This window comes from Saccopteryx bilineata, chromosome 3 (assembly GCF_036850765.1).
Source record: "Saccopteryx bilineata isolate mSacBil1 chromosome 3, mSacBil1_pri_phased_curated, whole genome shotgun sequence".
Lineage (NCBI taxonomy): Eukaryota > Metazoa > Chordata > Mammalia > Chiroptera > Emballonuridae > Saccopteryx > Saccopteryx bilineata.
Window position 1 is genome coordinate 285,208,519 of NC_089492.1, and position 22,679 is coordinate 285,231,197.

Below are 22,679 nucleotides of genomic sequence, written 5' to 3' on the forward strand. Positions count from 1 at the left end.
AATTGTGATAATCATTTATATATACACACACACACACACACATATATATGTATATGTATAAAATCACCTTGCATACCCTAAAAAAATAAAATTTAAAAATAGTTAAAAAAAAAAAAAGGTCCTAGGCCCTGGGCCCCAACCCCACCCTCTCCACTCCACTGCTTACCCCAGCCACCTCTCATCCACCGGGCCTTTGCCCTTGAGGGCACTGGTCTGAGAGCCGCAGTCCTCTCCTGGTTGGTCCTGGAGGAGGCCAGCTCTCGCCCATCCAGGCCACTGCATCCACAGCCAGACGGCGCTGTTGCCTGGAAAGGGGAATCGAGTCAGAAAAAGGTTAACACACTCATTCTGGAGGGCAGATGCCTTGAAGCTGAGCACACGAAGAGGGGAGAACAGAAGGGCTGAGTTCATTGTTGTGCACCCCCCTCCACCACATCTGGTGAAGCCAGGGGGCCCGGGGCTGCTGCCCATAGAGAAGTAACAGGTGGGGCAGGGCAGAACGTACTGTTTTCAGAAAATGGCTGAGGTAGTCCAGAAGAGGAACAGGTGGGAAAAATACAGGTAAATACATATGATGAAATAGCCGAGGAGTGCAAAGCTCATCTCCAGGCCCTTGAGGGCTGGTGGCCTTGTCACCCCTGCACTTCAGACATTGTCTTTCCCCGGGGGCAGGTCTCCTTACTCTGAGCCCAGGACGATTCCGTCCACTTCCTCCATCCACTGAGGCTGTGATGTGCTGGGCTGGGCAGCATGGGCCCCGTGCCCTGTGGCCTGCAGCTGTGGGCCTAGGAAACAGCCAGAGAGGAAAACCTGAACCAGATGGGCTTGGCCAGGATTCCTTTCCTTTCCTGCCTCCTCCTTGTGTGGGCACATGTGGGACAGTTCACGTGACCACATGTTCTCCTGTGAGCCCAAGGCTCCTAGAAGAGATGGAGAAGGTGCCCAAGAGTAGTGAGACCATCAGCACACACCACTGCCCTTCCCCCATCCTCCCCTAGGGCTGGAGATGCAAGCAGCAGGGTGGATCAGTAGCACCCAGCACTTGGCCAGAGCTTACCTGCACCAGGTGCGGCCAGTAGGGCCGACATCGCTCTCTCACTTAGACTTTACAAAATTAAGTCACTTGCCTGAGGCCTCACTTCTCCGGAGTGGCCTGACTCCAGAGCCTAAGCCTCCAGCTACTGTTCACACAGACCCCAGGCTCTCCCAGGGACTCTGTGCTACCATAAGATGGCATAATACCTGCTCGTGACGTCAGATGAGGGCTGCCTGGGCGTGTGTGGCCATGTGACACAAAGGAAGGAGCCCGGAATTCAGCACCCTCGTTCCTGTTTTTTTTTTTAAAGTAAGAAGAGGGGAGGCCCTGGCCGGTTGGCTCAGCGGTAGAGCGTCGGCCTGGCGTGCGGGGGACCCGAGTTCGATTCCCAGCCAGGGCACATAGGAGAAGCACCCATTTGCTTCTCCACCCCCCCCCCCCCCTTCCTTCCTCTCTGTCTCTCTCCTCCCCTCCCGCAGCCAAGGCTCCATTGGAGCAAAGATGGCCCGGGCGCTGGGGATGGCTCCTTGGCCTCTGCCCCAGGGGGCGCTAGAGTGGCTCTGGATGCAACAGAGCGACGCCCCAGAGGGGCAGAACATCGCCCCCTGGTGGGTAGAGCGTCGCCCCTGGTGGGCGTGCCGGGTGGATCCCGGTTGGGCGCATGCGGGGAGTCTGTCTGACTGTCTCTCCCCGTTTCCAGCTTCAGAAGAAATACAAAAAAAAAAAAAAAAAAAAGAAGAGGGGAGACACAGAGACTTCTGGGTAGAGAATGTTATGAAAGAAAAAATTTTTTCATCTATATTTTTTTATTTCTGTAACGAGCATGTTTCATTTTTCCACTAAGAAAATAAAAACGACAAAAATTGCTACCATCTCATATTCCTAACTTGATGCTAGACTGCACCATGACACATAATGAGTTTAGGCGCTTCGTAGACTGTGACCCCAGCCTTTGCTCAGTTGGTGCCCAGTAAATGTCTGCCGATGGACTGGAGTGAGCCGTTTCCGGAGCCAGGAGGCTGTGTAAGAACTTGGGAGGGGTGGGGTCCACAGGCTGCTGGGCCCCTGGAGAACCATCTAACCAAACTTGCCACTATGGGCTGGAACAAGCTGATTCTGAGGCCGCTAGCCCCCCAGTCATTTTTGGACCTCCTACTTCACCTGGGCCCCACCTCACTCACCTGCTCCCATGGGGCGGCAGTGCTCAACAGTGCCAGTTGGCACCCCCTGCTGGCCAGCCTGGGCCAGTGCCTGAGGTCAGCCCTGGGCCAGGGTGGGCTGTGCTGGTCTCCTGGGCTTCCGTGGGCATTTCCAGACACACTCTGAGCAGCGCTGCTCCCCATTGAACCCAGTGGGTCCACAGCAGATGCCTGTGCCCAACCTGCTGGAGCTGGGTGATGGCAACCCGCTGGACACAGCCCTGGGTGGCTGACTGGGCCCAGGCTTCTCCGAGGCAGAGAGAGAGGGAGGAACCCACACCCAAGGCCATCAGTGACAGGGTCTATGGAAGCTGTAGGGAGCCCTTCCCAGCCCTGGCTGGTGCCCTGCAGGAGGAGACCTCTAGGCAAATCCCAGAGCCCTGCACCTCCTCCTCCTACACACACCCCCATCCCTCTGCTGGAGAAAACAGGTTAAAATAGGCATGAAGAGCAGCAGGCTATCCAAACAGGGACAAGCATCCTGTTTAGAGAAAGGAGAGTCCTGCCAGCTACATTTGGCCTCTCCTTTCCGCACAAGAACCCCAGTTTATTGAGCACCAGCCGTGTCTGTGTCTATGTCTGTGTCTGGCCCCAGCCCTGAGCTGAATGTTTACATTCGTTATCTTTAATCTCTGGGCCACCCTGCAGAGCAGGCCTATTATATTCCTTTGACCTTTTTTTTTTTTTGTATTTTTCTGAAGCTGGAAACGGGGAGAGACAGTCAGACAGACTCCCGCATGCGCCCGACTGGGATCCACCTGGCACGCCCACCAGGGGGCGACGCTCTGCCCACCAGGGGGCGATGCTCTGCCCCTCTGGGGCGTCGCTCTGCCGCAACCAGAGCCACTCTAGCACCTGGGGCAGAGGCCAAGGAGCCATCCCCAGCGCCCGGGCCATCTTTGCTCCAATGGAGCCTTGGCTGCGGGAGGGGAGGAGAGAGACAGAGAGGAAGGAAGGGGGGGGGTGGAGAAGCAAATGGGTGCTTCTCCTATGTGCCCTGGCCAGGAATCGAACTCGGGTCCCCCGCACGCCAGGCCGATGCTCTACCGCTGAGCCAACCGGCCAGGGCCTTCCTTTGACCTTTAATGTTATACTTGCCCAAGAGGGGACACAGCTGGAGCGTGCAGAGCTGGGATCTGATCCCAGGACTAGCTGTGATGACCAAGACTGCCCCTTCCTACCACCCTAGTCTCCTGAGCCCTGGCACCAGCCACCGAATACCCACTACTTCTGCTAAAACATGCCCAAGGCTTGAGCTGGAAGCACAGTGAGGGCACCCACCTGGTGCTCAGCTTCCGGGCAGCGTGGGCTGGGCTGAGCTGGTGCAGGCAGGATTCTCATGCACCCACAGCATCCAGCACAGGGCCACCTGGGCCTGGGCTGGAGCTCTCTCTTTTGCCTGCTGGCGGGCCTCACAGTGCTGGCCCAGGGCCACTCACTATGCTACAAAGGCCTGCTGGGCCCGGGCCCTCCTCACGTGGCTTCTCCTGCCTGTCTGCCTGGCCCTCCTGCACGTGGCTTCTCTAGGTAGCAATGGAGGCCTGGGCCACACAACGCTCACGTGCCCGGGCTGCGGCCACTTGGGCATCCCGCCATGTGGTGAATGCAGCCCCCAGTGCCCATCTCCTCAGCCCAGCCTGGAAGGCTCGATACCGGGCCTGGAGCTTCCCTGCATCTCTCACAGATCCACACCAGGTCTGGAAATGGCTGCAGAACAGGAGCAGAGAGGCGCCCAGCTGCTAAATTACACCTGTAACCGGCCCCCCCCCCCCAAAGTCTTCTAGGTTATACACAGCTTCACATACACAACCCTGTGCCTTAAAAATGTAGGGACCAAGCCTGACCTGTGGTGGTGCAGTGGATAAAGCATCGACCTGGAAATGCTGAGGTCGCCGGTTCAAAACTCTGGGCTTGCCTGGTCAAGGCACATATGGGAGTTGATGCTTCCAGCTCCTCCCCCTTCTCTCTCTCTGTTTCTCTCTCTCCCTCTCTATCTCCTCTCTAAAAAAATGAATAAATAAAATAAAAAAAAATTTTTAAAAATGTAGGGACCGATGCATAATGGGGAAAGCACTTTCACTAGGGACCTTGGTGCATACACACACTCCAGCTTGGGGGCAGATGCTGCCCAGCAGCCTGTGGGGACCCAGAAGCTGTGGGTTCAAGTCCCAGGTCCACTGGTGGACAGCCACCCTGCCTCCCCTTGTAAGTCCGCTCTGGGGCACGAGGTCAGTGAGGAGAACACGGTCACCCATGCCGTGAGGGGCCAACAAATGCCCACAACCTTGAAATGCAAAAGCACAGAGGTCAGCCACTCTGCGGCCATCAGCTTGCTGGCTGTGGGGACACTGTGAATGTTTGCAAATTTGTCACTGAGCAGTGGGAGGAAGCAGCATCTGTGCCCTTTACTATTTAAATGTGCATTAAAGAATGGTTTACTAGAACATCTCTATTCAAGATTTCACTCTCTTCTTCTGTACACAGACACCCCCTGTGCTGACTCCTCAAACACCATGCAGTGTTAAAACACAGGTTATGATAGATGTCTGTGTTCATTTCTGTCTTAATCGTATCCTCTGAAACCAAAGGACAGACCAGGCCAGGAGGTGAAGTGCACAAAGCAGATAATGGAAGGTTGGTGGTCATGGCTGTACGGTTCCAGACTGGGGTCTCCCTGGACGTACCCCATTCCCCAGGTCCCAGGCCTCTAGCCTGGGCTCCCCTAGAGCTGCAGAAATAATCCTGGCCCCTGGGCTCTCTCCTTGCTTTTCCTGGGATGTGGATGACGCACAGCCACCCACTCCCAGCCCCACCTACCTCTGCAGTAGGAGCCGCTCTGGCTCGTCTGCCCTGTGTGTCAGATGAGCTGCCGCCTGCTGCCGGCTCTGGAACACGGCCTTCCGCAGGCCCTGGAGGCCCTGCTCCCACCGCGGGTAGCCGTACTGTTCATGCGGGAACTGCTGTCCTGTGGACAGGGAGACGCTGACTTATCACTGGGTGCTCGCGCTAGCCTCGTCCCTGCATCCCGGGTGACTGCGGGCCCCTGCTTAACCAGCCCTCAGCCCTCTACCCACGTGGGAACAGAGGAGGCCACCTTAACTGTCTAAGTTAAAGTGCTTTGGTTACAATGAACAACTCAAGTGGCGCAACTTCGAGTTGATGCTTCTCATCTCTCTGCCTCCCTGTATTCCTCCCTCCTTCCTTCTCTCTCTCTCTCTCTCTCTCTCTCTCTCTCTCTCACACACACACACACACACACACACACACACACACACACTGCTTAGGTTATAGGTGTTCTACAGATAACCAGGCCAACCCAACTCATAGAGGTTTTTTTTGTTTGTTTTGTTTTGTTTTAATTTCTTGGCAATGTTTAGGAATCCTGAGAATTTCATAAAAATCTAGAATTCTAGCTTTTCTTTAAAAAACTAGAAGGTCTGGCAACACTGGGCCAGCCTTTCTGGGCAACTGGACAATTGGGCTTGAGAAGCAGCTGTCTCCTGTGGATAGCACATGAGCTCTCCAGAACAGCAGGCCCCCACCTGCCAGCCCATTGACATGCGGTATTGGTATAGTGGGACGCCTCCCAAACGCCACCCCCCACCCCGTGATCTCTGCCTCCTGTGCTGGGCGCTGAGAGCACCGTGATTCAGTGTCCAGACCTGTGACTTCTGAAAGCCAGGCAAGGATGACGAGGATGAAGATGAACAAGAAGCCTGCTAGGTGCTGGGTTCTGAGCCAAGCATGTTGGGGGATTGTCTCACAGGATGCCCCCAGCCCCCAGTGGGGTATACTACTGTTGTCCTCATTTTACAGGAAAGTAAGCTGAGACTCAAGTTAAGGAGCTTGTTTCAAGTCCATACAGCCAGGGAATGGAGGTGGGGACGAGTGTCCACGCCCCAGGTCCTGTTCTGCTGGTCCTGGGCATGCCCTGTTGGGGGCCCACTGTTGGGCTCTGTGCTGGAGGCTATGGACTCCTGGGTCTCCCTGGTGGACCCTGGCCCTTCCTCATCCTTGGTGCCCTGTCCCCATCCCCTAATTACTCTGCCAGCAAGAGTGCCAGAGCTGCAGGGCACCTGGCACCTGTCTCCGGCCCGGTCCTGGGCCCCTGCTCTGCCTGCTGTCTCTGCTCCAGCTACTGCCGCCACAGGCCCAGCGCAGCCCTGCAGCTCTGCTCCCAGGCCCGGCAGGCAGCCATCTCTCTCTGGGGCCTCTTGTGCTGTTGCCCAGTGGCTCCAGCTGAGGAGGATGCTGGGAAAGGGAGTGTCCATCTTAACAGTAGTCGCTGCCACCAGGGGCCAGACTCGCCCACCCCTCCTGCAGCAGCAAAGAGGGTCCTGGGGTGACTTGCCTCCTCTCCTGTTTCCATCTTGGAGGAGAGTGGGTTGCTGGGGGCTGGAGGGCTGAAACACTACTCTGAGGGTCACAGTGACAGGTAGTGGGGCTAAGATGGGACCCCAGACCTCCATCCAATGCCAGGTCCTGTATTCAACCTCTATAATAGATAGTGCTATGAATGGAGTGTTTGCTACATGCCAGGCACTGTGCTAGGGGATGCCTATGCCCCATCTCATTGATTCCCATTGTAATGAATACTATTATTACTCCATAAAAATGGAAGATGAGAGCACAGAGAGGTTAAGCAACTTGTTCAAGATCACACAGCCAGTGAGGGGCAAAGCTGGGATTAGATCCCAGACAGACGGACTCGAGCACTGTGCTATGAAAGAATGAATGAATGAACGAACAACAGTTGTGAAATCTCTGAGAGAAACAATTGCCCTGACGAGTGCCCACCCTGTCCTACCCCCTCCGCAGGGCACAGTAGGAGGGCAGGGGGAATAGAGATGATATGAGTCTGGTGGCTGATTGCCTGGGGTGTGACAGGGGAGCCCCCTGGGATGCAGACCCTAAGGGGATGCCGCTGTGATGGTCAAGGGAAGGGTCCCTTCTGCTTCTGCAGGGTGCACTGGTGCCACCTGGCTGCACCCTGGGACTGCTGGGCCTGCACCTCCCAGAGCAAAAGGCACTGCCATTGCCGCCTCTGCCCAGCTGCCTGTAGAAAGCTCAGTTGAAGGGTCCCCAGGAGGGCTGGGGTCCTGGAAGCCTGGGGAAGGGGGTGTGGAGTCCTGGGTGCCCGACCCCGACCCAGCCCTACCATCTCCCCCCACCTATCCCCTACTCACCCTGGCTCATCCCAACCCCTGCCCCTCACCTTCTCCAGTGAGCTGCAGGGTGTGCTGCAGCCCAGTGAGCTGTCTCCTCCCGGCATGCCGCCCTGCGGTTCTGGGGCTGAGGCAGTCCTGGCACTGGCTGAGGGGGTGCCAGGACCCCACACACTCAAGCACCATGCTCTCAGGATGCGCCTTGGCCTCCGCTGCTGCAGGCCCTGGAAGAAGGAGCTATAGGAAGGGGACAGGTGAGTCCCTGGGCCCAGCTTCATCCCCTGGTTAGATTGGCTGCCAAGCAGGGCCCACCTCCAGTTGGGTCCCTGGAAAAGAGCCGAGCTGGAAGGTGCCACCAGGTGCCAAACACGGGGCCAGAGCTCTGTACCACTGCCTCCCAAGCCAGCTGCACCCTGGGACCACTGGTGGCGGGGTCTTAGAAATAACGATGCCCACTAGGGTCCGACCCCCAGAGATACTGATTTCACAGTTGGGGTGTGGCTTGAGCCTCCTGACTTTTTCCAAAGTTCTCAGGGTGACTCTCCTGAGCAGCTAAAACCAAGACCACCACTCCTCCTGTGCCGATCACCTGGCCAATCCTTGACATGCTCACGGGGTCAGTGGGGGCCACGCAGATGATGAGGGATGGAACTGGGCTGCCGGCCCAGGGACCCCAGACTCAAGAGGCCACATGCATAACTACACTAGTACTTCTGCCTCTGCTCAGTAATACCGACAGGGAAACAGGGTTGGGGGCATTTCCCCAAACTCCAAACAGCAGCAGAGCTGAGATCCAAACAATCATCTTGGACCATCAGGCAGCAAAGATAACCTCACAGGGAGATATTTACTGTCTGATAACAGAGGCCAGAGGATGGACTAGGGGTGGGAGAGGTGCATTCTGAAGGATCATGATGAATTGAGTTTCCCTGTAGTTCCAAGAGTGCATGAAAAGAGACTGAGGGTCCAAGTGGACCAAATAGGTGTGGCACTAATGGATGCTAGGTGTATGGCTTTCAAGGACAGAATTCTGAACCCTACAACTTCTTCTGGCTTATGTTCTGCCCGACGTCCTGTCAGGGAAGCTGGCTCCTCCTGAGGCCACCACTCCCCTCACACAAAACCATCAGCCTGGGCTCTGAATCCCCCTTCTTGCTCCTGATTCACAGTGTGATTTGAAGCAGGCTGCTTGACCCCTCTGCACTTCAGTTCCTCTAGCTGTATAATGAGGCAAATGGGGGCAGGGGCGTAGCAGGCTCCTTCCTTATTAATTTACAGTATTTATTCTGTGCCTACCACGGGCTGGGCACCTGCAAGGTCCTGGGAGGCAGATACAGTTTCCGCCACCAGAAGGCTCCCATCTAGCCGGGAGATGCGGGGAGAGATGATTCTAGAGGCTGGGGAGGGAGAGGAGCATTACATCAACCTCTGCATTGGGTTCCAGCCACCATGGCAGAACTGTGTGCCTGTGCCCCCGGCCACCTCACGGTTCCCATAGCTCTCTGCTTAGCCACTGTCTCAATGTCCCCGGGCTACCTCCCCTTGCCCCACACCCGCTGGGCACCATTGTTCCAGGCCCCATGCTGGAGCCACTGGGAGGAGCAGGACGTAGCCTGGTCCAAATGGGACAACCCTCCCAGTGCTGAGCACTGCTCCTGTGCCCACCCCTGCCCCAACCCCCAGCCGCAGCCTGGGGGCACCTACTCGGCCCTCTGGCACTGGGAGAGCCTTGTCCTCCAGAGCAGCAGTGTACAACAGAGGGCCAGTTTCAGGCAGGTTTCCTGCAGGAAACCCTAGCCTTGCCCATGGGGCAGCCCCTGGGCCTGGGCCACCACCCCCAGGCCATCCACCCCCAGGCCATGGGATGTGGCTCCTCTAGGGGCTGAGCTGCAGAGGGCTCGGCTCAACTGGCGACCTCAGGGTTTCAAATCTGGATCCTCTGCATCCCACTCTGGCGCTCTATCCACCGCACCACTGCCTGGTTCCCTGAGAAGCAGTCAAGAGACAAATCAGCCATGTCCCCGTGACCTTCCTCTGCCCAAAGCCATTGATGGCTGCTACCTCAGGCCCCCCTTGGGACTCTCGGCCCTCACGGGTGCTTCACCCCCCACCACCCCACCCCACCCTCCTCTCCCCCCTAACCCCCAACCCTCCTCTCCAGAACACCTCAAAGACCCTGTCCTCCCCTGTCAGGCTTTGGTAGGGGCAGAAGCCATGTGTCTCACTCAACCCAGGAGCTTCCCAGGACCAGGGACCATATCCCCTTCCTGGTAGGAGATGAACAAAGTCTCTCTTGCTTAGAGAAGCTCATGATAGGGACGAGGTCCAACTAAGGCTGACACATTCCAGGGACCCCTCCTGGACCCTCCCAGGCCCACCGGGCTGCGCCCCTGGGAAAGCTCCCAATTCCACCACCTCCCATTACAACAATCCATAATTCAGCTTGGCCCCCAGCAGAAGGAGTGTAAGTGATGCCGCAGCTTGCTGGGCTGAGAGGGAAGAGGACTCCCGCTGTCTGCTTCTTGCTCACCCGCCCTCTGCTGGCAGAGGGACAGCTGCGTCACCTTTGCCCCAGCTGAGGCCTGGAGCTGCTTCACCCACATTGACTGTTTCAGGCACATCTCGGGGTTCCCATCTGGTGGTCAGTCCAGTGATCCTGAACACTGGGCCCCGCTTTTCACCAAACACTGCCAGGCTCCAAAGCACCTGGACTAGCTGAAAGAAAGCGCAAGTGCTAATCGTAAACACTGCAGCTACAGCCGCCTGCCACACGCCAGACTCGCCACTTGGGGAAGCCACTTTGCCTCTCTGGGCCTCAGCTCTCATCTGTAAAATGGGGCTTGACACCATCACCTCTGGGTGCCTGGATGGCGTTAGCAGCCTCCTACCTGACTGCCCACATCCACTCCTGGCCCCTCTCTATTCAGTTCCTACTGATAAACAGAGTGGGTTTTTTTTTTTCTTTCAAATCTCAAATCATTTTACTCCCCTGCTAAAACCCTCTTGTGGCAGCCCCCTTGCTTGTATGAATCCTCCTCAAACCTGCAAGTCCCCCTATCACCACACACACACCTTCCCAAATGCATCTCAAACCACCCCCGGCAGCCCCCACCCTGCACTAACAGGGCTGAACTTGACTGCTGTTTTTTGAGTTTTCTGTGCTTTGTTGTCACCTGTTCCCTGAGGCTGGAGCTCTTATCCACTCTCCCTCCGCTAGTCAACCCCTCAGCCTTCACACCTCCACTGAACTCCGGTGGGGGTCAACTCCCTCTCTTAAAAACTTCTCATTGAAAAAAAAAACAACTTCTCATTGAAAACCCTATCAGGGATGCAATCAGCAAAACTGATTGCCTAGACAGAGGGAAACTACCAGATAAGCAACTGGGTTTCTTCCACAGATGAATTGCAAGAAAAAAATTCAGGGGAGCCCATCAATGACAAAGACTTTAACGGCCTATTGAGCAATTACAACATGGGGACCTTATTTAGATTCCAGTTCAAAAACACTGTAACAAGATATATGCTTATAAAAGAATGGGGAATTCGAATGCTGACCAAATATTTGCTGTTATTAAGGAATTACGGTTCATTTTTCCGGTGTGAGCATGGCCTTATGGTCATGAGTTTTTTTACCTTTTTTTTTTTTAATTTATTATTTTTGTGACAGAGATAGAGAGAGACAGATAGGGGCAGATAAGAAGGGAGAGAAAAGAGAAGCATCAATTCTTTGTTGCGGCACCTTAGTTGTTCATTGATTGCTTTCTCATATGTGCCTTGACCGGGGGACTATAGCAGACTGAGTGACCCCTTGCTCAAGCCAGCAACCTTGGGCTCAAGCTGGTGAGCCTTACTCAAACCAGATGAGCCTGCACTCAAGCTGGCAACCTCGGGGTCTCGAACCTGGGTCCTCCGTGTCCCAGTCTGATGCTCTATCCACTGCACCACTGTCTGGTCAGGCTGGTCCTGTTATTTTAAAGAGCCTTTATCTTTCAGAGATGCAACAGAAATATTTATGGATGAAATGGTATGGTGGCAGGACAGTGGGAAGCCAGGGAAATTCCACACCCTCCCACTCCCGCCTGCCTGTGGAGCCAGGCTCTCCCGGGCTGGGGGTCCAGTGGGGCCACCCGGGCTGTATCTGCAGTAGGAGAGCACCAGCCCTGGGGGAGGGGCCTCCCCAAACTCTGAGTCCTCAGTGTGGCCAGGAGGCCTCTCCCTGGACCCCCTTCTCCTGCCTGGCCCATTCCTTCTGATGGCACCACAGGAGGAAGACTGTAAAGGGATGGATGAGAGAGAGGAGAGAGGTGAACAGAGGGGAGGATCGGGGCCAGGAGGGCCACCGACACCCGGGACACCAAGCAGTGTGGCCTCAGGCCAGCCACTCCACATCTCTGGACTTCAGTTTTCCCGTGAGTGAATGATGTCTAAGGGACTTTCCAGATCTCACCCTCAAGCTTCTGCTGGGCCTGAACCAGCGTCAGTGGCACACAATTTCATACTGTGTGTCCTCGAGCTGGCCACTTAACTCCTCTGTGCCTCAGTCCCTCTGCATCAGTGAAATGAGCACAACACCTTGCCGAGATCACTGTGAGGCTCAAATGAGAGGGTGTCCAGGCAGCAGCCAGAGTAGATGCTCAATAAACACTCATTTACCTGCCCTGCCCAGACTGTCTGCCCTGCTTCCCCAGGGCCCCACATCTCACCAGCCAGTTGTTGCAGGGCCTGCAGGATCTGGACTCTCCCGTCTCCTCCATCTGGTCTCAGCCCAGAACATGATGGAATCAGCCGGGCTCCTGTCTCCTCCCTCAGACACCCTACCAGGGGTCCCCAAATTTTTTACACAGGGGGCCAGTTCACTGTCCCTCAGACTGTTGGAGGGCCATCACATACAGTACTCCAGTACACTGACCACCAATGAAAGAGGTGCCCCTTCTAGAAGTGTGGTGGGGGCCGGATAAATGGCCTCAGGGGGCCGCATGTGGCCCACGGGACATAGTTTGGGGACATTTGCCTAGACTAAGAGTGAGGTTGCCCAGAGAGAAGCTGGTGCCCAGGGCTGAGGGAGGGCACATGATCCAACCTGTCCATCCCAGCCCGGGGCAGATGCAGCCTGCCCCAGGAGCAAAGGGGTGCTGAGCCACCCCATGTTCTTTCCAGGCACTTAGTTCACTTATCCCTGATTACATGTGACTTGGGGGGGGGGCATTCTGCTTTTGCTTCATTCTCTTCAATACTATTCAGACTTTTTACGACAAACATATATTAAAATAGATATTTAATTATTTTAAATGTATTTTTAAATTAAAAATAAGAACAAAAGTACATGGTAGTGGAAAATAGGAGAAATTAAGAAAATAGCCAACTTTAATTCTACTGTTTCAGAGATCAGCACTATTTGCCTTTTAGTTTTTAGAGAGTGGTGAGGGATAAGACATTTATTTTTATTTTTAAGAATGGTAAGAAACAGGTAACAGAAATTTACCATCTTGCCTGACCAGACGCAGTAGATGGAGCGTCGGACTGGGATGCCGAGGACCCAGGTTAGAGACTCCGAGGTTGCCAGCTTGAGCGCGGGCTCATCTGGTTTGAGCGGAAGCTCACCAGCTTGAACCCAGGGTCGCTGGCTTCAGCAAGGGGTTATTCGTCTGCTGAAGGCCTGCAGTCAAGGCACATATGAGAAAGCAATCAATGAACAACTAAGGTGTTGCAATGCGCAACAAAAAACTGATGATTGATGCTTCCTATCTCTCCGTTCCTGTCTGTCTGTCCCTCTCTCTGACTCTCTGTCTCTGTAAAAAAAAAAATAATAATAATTTACCATCTTAACCATTTTTTAGCGGACAGTTTGGCAGTATTAAGTCCTTTACATTGTGCGACATTTTAGTATTTGTCCTTCTGGTCTTTTTGGTTATTTTATGTACTGTTTTAGGTGCATAGAAAAAAATATCTTAGATACTATTTGTTTATTTTTTTGTCATTTAACATTGTCATAACCATTTTTCCTTGTCATCAAAAATTCTATACAAATATTCATAAAAATATTTCCAGGAAGGGGGACACATGGGGAGGAAAATAAAATTTCCAACTACACTAGATGTTTTTTCTTTTTTTTCTTAAGTGAGAAGTGGAGAGGCAGAGGCAAACTCCCCACATGCACCCTGACCGGGATCTACCCGGCAAGCCCCCTAAGGGATGGTGCTCTGCCCATCTGGGGCCATTGCTCTGTTGCTTGACAACAAAGCTATTTTAGTGCCTGAGGCGACAGGCCATGGAGTCATCCTCAGCATCCAGGGCCAACTTGCTCCTACCAAGCCATGGCTGTAGGGGAGGAGAAGAGAGAGAGAAAAAAAAAAGAGAGAAGGGAAGGGGTGGAGAAGCAGATGGTCACTTCTCCTGTGTGCCCTAACAGGGACTCGAACCCGGAAAATCCACACGCTGGGCTGATACTCCACTGATGAGCCAACCAGCCAGGGCCTTGGATGTTTTTTCAAATCAAATGTGCATGGCTGTCATGATCAGAAATAAAAATGAAAGCTATTGAAATGAAAAATAAAGGAAAAGAAAGTGGGGAGAAGATTTTTAAGCTTCATAAATATCATGTTGCTTGACCAGGTGGTGGCGCAGTGGATGGAGCGTCAGACTGGGATGCGGAAGGACCCAGGTTCGAGACCCCGAGGTTGCCAGCTTGAGCGCAGGCTCATCTGGCTTGAGCAAAGAGCTCACCAGCTTAGACCCAAGGTCCCTGGCTCCAGCAGGGGGTTACTCGGTCTGCTGAAGGCCCGCGGTCAGGGCACAGGTGGGAGGGCAATCAATGAACAACTAAGAAGTCGCAATGTGCAATGAGAAACTGATGATTGATGCTTCTCATCTCTCTCCGTTCCTGTCTGTCTGTCCCTGTCTATCTCTGCCTCTGTTAAAAAAAAAAAAAAAATCATGTTGCATGGTTGCCAAATATTCATCACATGGTTAAACCATAATTTTCTCACTCACTTGGCATTTAGGCTATTTCAAAGTTTTACAAATTACATAATGCTGTGATGGACATCTTTTTGCACACATCTTTGACCACCTCTGCTGGTTGCATCCTCATTCTCTTGTGGGGGCAGGGAATGGGGGACAAGGAGGGAAGGCCCAGGCCACACTGACCAACCTGGGGTATCCCCAACTACCTGCTTCTCTGGGCAGAGTCCACTAGTGGCTTCAGTCCTGTGGGGCCTTGGCTCTGGCCTCCCCCAGAGGGTGGGGGTCCTAGCCCAGTCTGGATGTGGAGCTGCCCTTGTTTCCGCTGCTGAGTCAGATTTTGCCACTGGATCAAGAAAGAAAGGGAAGAAGGATGTTGGCTTCATTTCAAATGTGGTCTGAGAGGGAGCACCAGTAGCCAGACATTTGTAGCACACTCCAAAGCCTGTGGTTTTACCCCTGCCTCTTTGGAATTGCATGAATGAAAGGAGAAATGGAGCCCAAGATTCAGGGCTTTTCTTGGGAGACCAAACCAGGAGCTGGGTCCTCCCAGAACACCCCTTTCCCAAGGAGAAAAGAACATAGAAGTGCCCTCCCAGTCCTGGCCTGTGAACCACTAGTGAAAAATAGCAACCACTCAAACAGTAGAGGGCTAGCTGTGTGCAAGGTGGGGTCCTGAGTCCCTTTATTTATCTAACCTGACAACAACCTAAAAACTATGTACTATTATTATCCCATCTTAGAGATACAAGACTAAGGCACAGAGAGGTTAAGTAACTTGCCCACAGCCACACAGCCAGAAAATGTGAATGTAAATTGTGGAAGCAGGGTTTGAACAGAGGCACAGCTCATTCAGGCATCTGGGCGGACAACCACCCACTCTACTGGTGATCGCTCAAAAGGTATAACCTGTCCCCCAGAAGAACCTCCAGCCCCAGAAACATCTCCTCCCTGTGACCCAACCTGGAGGTCCCTGACCTTCTGGAAGCTCTGGGCTAGAAAGGCCCTCCTGTGTCGGTCCTACGCCACCTCCAGCTGATCCTCCCGGAGCCACAGTGCCCAGCGCAGTGCCTGCAGGCCCCTGCGCAATAGCTGCAGGCAGCCCAGGGCCACTGCCGCCACCACAGCAGTCCTCCGCCTCTGCACCATGTGCCACCAGGCTCTGAAACATCTGGACAGCAGCTGCCGACTAGGGATGTACCAGGGCTGATCAGCAGGTGGCTGGGCCTGTCCCTCAGCCCCAGGGATAGCTAGGGACTCAGCAGCCCCCAGTCACCCTTCCAGCACTGCCAGGGGTGACACCCCAGGCTGCAGCAGAAAGGACTTCCCTCTGTTGATGGTTTGGGAGTCTCAGACTGGATAGCCCCTAGAGACGGGAGAATGCCACAACAGTAACAACTCCCAAAAGCAGAAGTCCCTGTGTCCCTGTTCCTGGGGCCCTGGAGGCCCCTGTCATCCCCAGCAGGGACAGTGTGGAGGGGGTCCCAACCCTTAAATCCTGTGTGGGTGGGGCCCCAGGGCCGCATCTCCAGGCCCTCTCCAGGCAATGGGAGAGGAGCTGCCCCAGCCCACAGCCAAGCCTCACCGGGCTGTCTCTGCAGACTCCAGGCTCAGTGTTTCGGACTTTGTCCTTGGAAAACAAATGGACAAGGCAGCTCTCAGGCCAAGAAGCAAGCAGGACAGGACACCCCTGCCCAGCTTGCCTGCCCAAGGTAATGACAAGGTAGTAACAAGTCTGGCTAGCTTGGAGTGAGAATTCTGGGGAGAGGCAGCAGCCCACTGGGCCCCCCCCCAAATCCCACTCCCAGAGTCCTCTGGCCCCCCACCTGCAGGGCACTTCTGGCTGGGGTCATAGCTGGCTGGCAGGAAGCTGCCCTCTCTTCCTCCCTGCTGACCTGCCCATTCGGGGCCTTCTTCCCTGCTTCCTGCCCTGGAGGACACCGGACACTGCGGACTGCTCTGGAGAAGGTGGAGGAGCAGAGTCTGGTCCCTCTGCTGCCCACTCCTCGAGGGAATGGGGCCCCCACTTCTTCCCTTGCTGTGTGCAGGCCTCTCTCCTCCCCTTAGGACTCTTCCTTACCTTGGGACATAGGCAGGAAGGACCTCCTCCTTGGGCTCGAGGAAATCCCCAGTCAGCTGCTCCAAAGCGGTCTCTGGTGGTGACAGGGGCTTGCTGCTGGCCTGAGAGTCCGAGTGACCAACCTGGACCCCTGGTGTCTCTGGGAAATTCACAGTTTCCCTGAGACCTCGGGGGTGTTTCTTCCTCTTGCTGCAGGAAGCAGGAACAGGGTGGCTGGGCTGGGGGCAGACAGTGAGGACCTGCCCATTGCTGGCCCAGGGCTCCTGCTGTGAGGGACCTGGGGGCTCCTGGGTCCACCGGCACGTGAGGCGGGCTGTCTCATGCTCCGGGCGTTGCATGGAGGCCAGCAGCTGAGAGGTGGAAGGTTGGGATGGGTCCTGAGCCGGGCTCTTGACAGGGATGGCCAGGTCCTCCTGGATGGCCAGGTCCTCCAGGGTGAGGGGTTCCTCCATGCGTTGGGAGGTCCAGTTCCCCACGCCACACCAGGAGCTGGGGCCTGGTCGCGTGTGCCCATAGACAGGGGCATAGTGCACAGTAGGCCGGAAGTCCGGGCAGGGGGTGACTATGGTCAGCAGCCAGGACCGCTTCAGGGAGGAGGTTGGGTGAGCCTGTGGCCCTCGGGGTAGGGGGCTTCCCCGGGGCATCATGTGATGTGGGAAGCCTTTCTGCAACTCGGACCAGAGGTGGGGGCTGCTGTGATTTCCACACTCAGCCAAGCTGGTGTCCCTTGTGCTCACATTACTCTGCTGGACAGCAAACTTGCGCGCTTCCCCCTGGGGGAAGACTCCCAGGGGCTGCAGGTTGCTCTGCTGCCGGAAGCTTGAGCTGATCAGCTGGCCAGTCCCACTCTTTCGGGTGAGGCCCAGGCGGGGCCCATGGCTGGCCAGGTTGGTCTGGACTTCGCAGGGTGCCTGGTGAAGCACTGCCCTTGGGGAGGTTGTGGTGGCAGGCCCTCTCCTTTCAGCCTGGGCCCTGGGCACCCAGCGGCCATGTCCACTGCTCAGGATGACACCCAGGCTCTTCGGGAGTCTCTGTTGCTCTAGAGAGATTAGACAGTTATGCGCTGGGGGTGGAATGGGGTGCGTAGGACAGGTGGGGCCTGTTAGGCATCAGACTCAGGGAGGGACAGGGTCCCAGGCAGGAGGAGCGAGCCAGACTTCAGAGGTCTGTATTGAGGCAGGATAGTAAAAAGACGGGAAAAACCCTCAGCAAGCAGAATGGGTAAACTGAGACCAATAACTGAACAAACTGGCAGGGAAATTTATAGCCAGATGCAGAAGGTGACCTCCTAGAGATCACACCTAGGCAAGAAAAGGAGCAAAGCCAGGTGGGCAACTCAGAACCAGCTGCAGCGACTAAGGACTCTGCCTGGCAGACCAATCAGTAGAGATCACAACCCTGAAAGGACACACCTGGAAAAGCTGATGAATATTCTATTGCAATCCTCCCCTAAACTCCCAGGGAGCATTTGGTGCCTTTCTCTTCCCCCTCCTCCCCACCTCCCCCCACAAACGCTAAGGGTACACACAAGACTTGCAACCACGGGAACAATGGGTGGCAGCAGCTCGTTCTGGGCTAGCCCCCTAAACCTGTCCCCAAAGCCCCCTTTTCTCTGACTTCCCAGTGTATGCTCATTTCTTTCCCATAAAGTTTCCAGAGGGCCAGTGCAGCTCTGCCTGGTCTTTCAACTGTTGCTTCCTCTATTCTATGCTATTCTTTCTTGTTTCACTGCCCCCACCTTTAATAAACATATTCAAAAATCACCAGAACTTGTGTTGTGAAATTTGTCCTGCACAAAGTCAAGAACGCACATGCTACCAGCTGGCCCTAGTCATACCCAAAGGGCCAGGCCTCTTTTCTGGTAACATGTGTCAGCTCTGTGGACAAATGGGCAGTGCCTGGGAGTCTTGACCAAGAGCAGTGACATGGTCTGACTCTGCCTCCGGCTGCTTGGAGCAGGGATGGGGCAGGGTCAGAGGCAAGGAGAAGGGGAGAGGGAAGCTGACGGACAGGGGGCTGGCTGTTAAGGGGACCCAGGCATGGACAGCCCAGCCTGGGATCAGGGGTGGCAGAGAGGGTGGAGAGAAGGGGACAGATTCAGATCCACTGTGGAGGTGGAGGCCTAGAAGAAAAAGGTGAAAAGGAAAGAGTCAAGGACGAGTCCCTGATTTTCAGCTTGACCAAAGAAGGGATGGGGCGGAGGCAGCAGCTGGAGATGAAAGCAAGAGCCAGCATATCAAACAGCTGAAAGTGAGCTGCTCTGGGGACTGATTGCCCCCAACCCCAGGGCCATTCCACAGGAGACAGGGCCTCCTGGGAGCTGGTGCAATGCGTGGGAAGGCCTGGCTAGTATAGTATGGGCCATAAAAGTTTGTAGATAGGAACTAAAGCTCAGAGAGGCTAAGCAACTTGCCCATAGTCACACAGTTAGAACACAGAGAAACTGTCATGTGAATCTGAATCTGAATTTTTTCTTGTGCTGCTTCCACCCTTGTCCACACCAGCTCTGTGGCCTTCTTGAAGCCCCAGGCACCTGAGCTTGGAGGTTCTCCAGCCCACTGTGCTTGGCACAGACTGACCTGTGTGAGCCCCTTCTCAGCCAGGGGTCTCAGCCAGGCCCTGTCCTGGTCTACCCTCTTCCTAACCTCCCCTCCTGGCTTCCTAACCCTCCCTTGAGCCCCAGGCTGGGAAGACTTTGTCCTGGCCCAGCTGGCCCTATACAGCTAATCTATAGAATGGTCTGTCTGGGAAAGGGCATCTGGGCCACTACCTAGAGGGGATCCTTCTTCTGCCACCTCCAATTCAGTAAGGGTCCTCCCACTAAGCCTCTTGCCTGGCCTCAGGGGTATCGCAGGCCTGGGGGGCACATTCTCCTTGTGGCTAGCGTCAGGTCTCAGCTCCATGGGCTCCAGGGCAAAGCCAGGGTGGCAGCAGTGTCCTTGTCCACACCACAGCCAGCAGCCTGTTTGATCAGATGAGATATGAGGGCGAGGACAGGGTGCCCTAGCTCCCACCAGGCCACAGCTCAGCCCCGGCCCACACTCCACCCTTCACCAGCACCGTTTGTCCTTGAGCCCAGCCCTAGCTGTCCTAGGCAGTCCCTCTCTTGGAGTCTCCTCGCCTTGTCCCTCATACCACCCTGTTTCCAGAGTCATTTTCTCTTGTCTTCCAGTGTCCCTGCCCAGCCCCAACAACAGTGAGGCTCTGTTCCCTGTCTCCACTTCCAGACCACTCTCCCTCCCTCCTCTCTAAAACATGGGCTCCAAGCTCCAGGTACTCAATGAAGAAAGTCCTGTTCCTGCCACAGTGTATGAGCCCCTATTGTGTGCCAGGAACTATTCCATATGCTGTGAATACAGCATGAAAAAAGAGAGAGAGATGGTGGCTTATAGTCCACCAGAGGGAGAAAAGTAAACATAATTTTTTTCAGTCCATTAGGTGGTACTCAGTCATGGAGGAAAATCTCGCAGAGTAAAGAGAGGAGCAGGTGGGGAGGATGCTATAGTCTGAGAGACAGTGGTCAGGGAAGGGCTGTGATGTTTGAGGCAGGCCTTGAAGGAAGGAGAGAAGGAAAGAGAGTTGAAGTGGATGGAACAGCAAGTGCAAAGGCCCTGTGGTTGGAACATACTGGGCATTTTGGAAGAAAACAAGGAGGCTAGTGTATTTGGGTCAGAGACAGAAAGAGAAGAGGAGTAGGGATGAGGTTGGTAAGATAACTAGGGGCCAGGTAACTGGGACAGGGGTCAACAAACTTTTTAAAAAAGTATAGTTGGTATACATTTTTATATCAGTTATATTAGCTTTAGGTGTATAATAGAGTGACTTGACATTTTTATATCTTATGATGTGATCACCCCACTAATTCTAGTAATCATCTGTCACCGTGTAAACTTACCACAATACCTGTCCAATTAAGGACAGCAGAGCCTCCCTCCTCCTTCCAACAAAATAAATTGCAGTCAGTTCTGCCCTCTTGGACTGGCACTCCCCAGCGTCTGTCTTCCTCAACGGGCCCTCTTTCACCCAGTGGGATTTGAACCTGGAGGGGACCTAGAGCAGGACTGCTAACGATCCCAATGGGTGGCGGGGGAGGGGTTGCAACGTCAGAGAGCGTGCCGCCCACTGTCCCGCGGCTGCCCCGAGGGGTACACAGGGTGCCTCCTTCCTCTTAGTTGTGAAGGCGGCCGCCACTGTCTGCGCATGCGTACGACCGAGGGCGTGGCCAGGGTGTGCCCGCTGGAGTGCGCGTCATCCGCCCCAGGGCTCTGGCCCCTTCGCTGTGCATCAGGTAACAAAGCACATGAGGCATGCAAACTTCTTGTGCGTGCAAGACGTCTGAGACTGCCGGCCTTCAGGATCTCCGAAGCTGGCTGGAATCCACCTATGCACTCCTTTCGGCGCTGTGTGCTTGAACCAAATTCCATTTCCCACTAGGCAATTTCTACCTGTCAACCCTTGTCCACTCGGTTCCCCACAGCACCCTTCCCTGCCCCTTCCTTCCTCAGTCTAGATTGTGTTGTTTCTCCTTTCTAAACAGCCGCCGGAAGAGAAAAGAGCACTGGGTCCAGAGTCAGAAGACCTGATCAAGATTGGTTCTACCGCTGTGTGACTTTAGGCAAGTCCCTAACTTCTCTGAATCACCTGCTCATCCGTAAAAGGGGAGTAGTAACTCTGGTTTGATGTAAGAGTCAGATATTTAACAAATGCCAGAAAGCATTTTAAACTCTAAAGCAGGGATCGGTAACCTATGGCTCGCGAGCCAGATGCGGCTCTTTTGATGGCTGCATCTGGCTCGCAGACAGATCTTTAATGAATAAAATAATAACGTTAAAAATATAAAACATTTCCCTGGCCGGTTGGCTCAGTGGTAGAACATCGGCCTGGCGTGCAGAAGTCCAGGGTTCGATTCCCAGCCGGGGCACACAGGAGAAGCGCCCATCTGCTTCTCCACCCCTCCCCCTCTCCTTCCTCTCTGTCTCTCTCTTCCCCTCCCGCAGCCGAGGCTCCATTGGAGCAAAGATGGCCCGGGTGCTGGGGATGGCTCCTTGGCCTCTGCCCAGGTGCTAGAGTGGCTCTGGTGGCAACAGAGCGACGCCCCAGAGGGGCAGAGCATTGCCCCCTGGTGGGCAGAGCGTTGTCCCCTGGTGGGCATGCCGGGTGGATCCCGGTCGGGCGCATGCGGGAGTCTGTCTGACTGTCTCTCCCGGTTTCCAGCTTCAGAAAAATACAAAAAAAAAAAAAAAAATAATAATAATACAATAAAATATATAAAACATTCTCATGTATTACAATCCATTAATTTTCTACTGGTCATGTTCATGGTTGTGGGTGGCTGGAGCCAATCACAGCTGTCCTTTGGGACAACACCACACCAAATTTTAATTGGATAATGCGTAAGGTATGCGGTCCGGTGGTTGTATGGCTACCATAGAATTACATTTTTATTTATTTATTTATTTATTTATTTTTATTTTTATTTTTTTTTAGAATTACATTTTTAAATATGTGGTGTTCATGGCTCGCTCAGCCAAAAAGTTTCCCGATCCCTGCTCTAAAGCAACTCTTGAAGGAGATGGGTGATTATTCCTTCTGAAGTCTGTGCATCTAATATCTCCTCCTAAACCTGCTGGCTTGGACCTTTTGGTATTCAGGTCTTGTCCCTCTTTTCTCTCCAGTAATACCTGTGCCTTAAAGTCAGATTGGTCTGATAATAACTAGTTCAGCTACACCAGCTCTATTTGGGTTGTTACTTGCCTGGTTTAACTTTTTCATCCTCTTACATTCAGCCTTTCTGTGTCCACAGATTTTAGGTATGTCTCTTATGAACACAATATGGCTGGAATTAAAAAAAAAAAATCATTTACCAGTGTATGATTATGATATATTTATACAAACCATCTTGTTTTTGTGCTTGCTAGTAGTCAAACTTCGTTGTTGTTTTTTCTCCTTTTTTACCTTTTTTGCTCATTTTCTTCCTATAAGTGGCTTGGAACTTACATATTCTATTTCTGTTCTTTCAGTGGTGATTTCCAAGACCTTTTAATATGGGTACTGTATTTAATTTGACAAAGTCTAAAGTTAACCCAGTATTCAGCCTCCTTCCAGACCAAAAAGAAAAAGACTTTCTGTCTGGTCAACTCCTTCTGAAATATATCATTAAGGTAGTGAACCCTAAGCCATGTTTACTATTTCCTTCATGCTCATCACTTCTTCCTTATGGAAAAACATCCTTCCTCCAC

At 53.9% G+C, this 22,679-nt stretch overlaps 1 protein-coding gene across 1 annotated transcript in view; it reads right to left on the reverse strand.

Annotated features, from left to right (window-relative positions):
- The window catches only part of C3H1orf167 (chromosome 3 C1orf167 homolog), a 22,131-nt gene extending 2,788 nt beyond the window's left edge, over positions 1-19,343 (reverse strand). The window contains 20 exon segments of the mRNA XM_066266581.1: positions 167-370; positions 3,517-3,572; positions 3,575-3,706; positions 3,708-3,942; positions 5,053-5,200; positions 5,898-5,968; positions 6,375-6,442; positions 6,444-6,487; positions 7,189-7,342; positions 7,451-7,637; positions 9,105-9,181; positions 9,373-9,386; positions 9,931-10,035; positions 11,466-11,538; positions 11,623-11,672; positions 12,104-12,159; positions 14,570-14,706; positions 15,339-15,549; positions 16,441-17,479; positions 19,274-19,343. Of these exon segments, the coding sequence (XP_066122678.1) occupies positions 167-370; positions 3,517-3,572; positions 3,575-3,706; positions 3,708-3,942; positions 5,053-5,200; positions 5,898-5,968; positions 6,375-6,442; positions 6,444-6,487; positions 7,189-7,342; positions 7,451-7,637; positions 9,105-9,181; positions 9,373-9,386; positions 9,931-10,035; positions 11,466-11,538; positions 11,623-11,672; positions 12,104-12,159; positions 14,570-14,706; positions 15,339-15,549; positions 16,441-17,479; positions 19,274-19,343 (3,131 nt within the window).
- Positions 19,344-22,679: the final 3,336 nt, after the last annotated feature.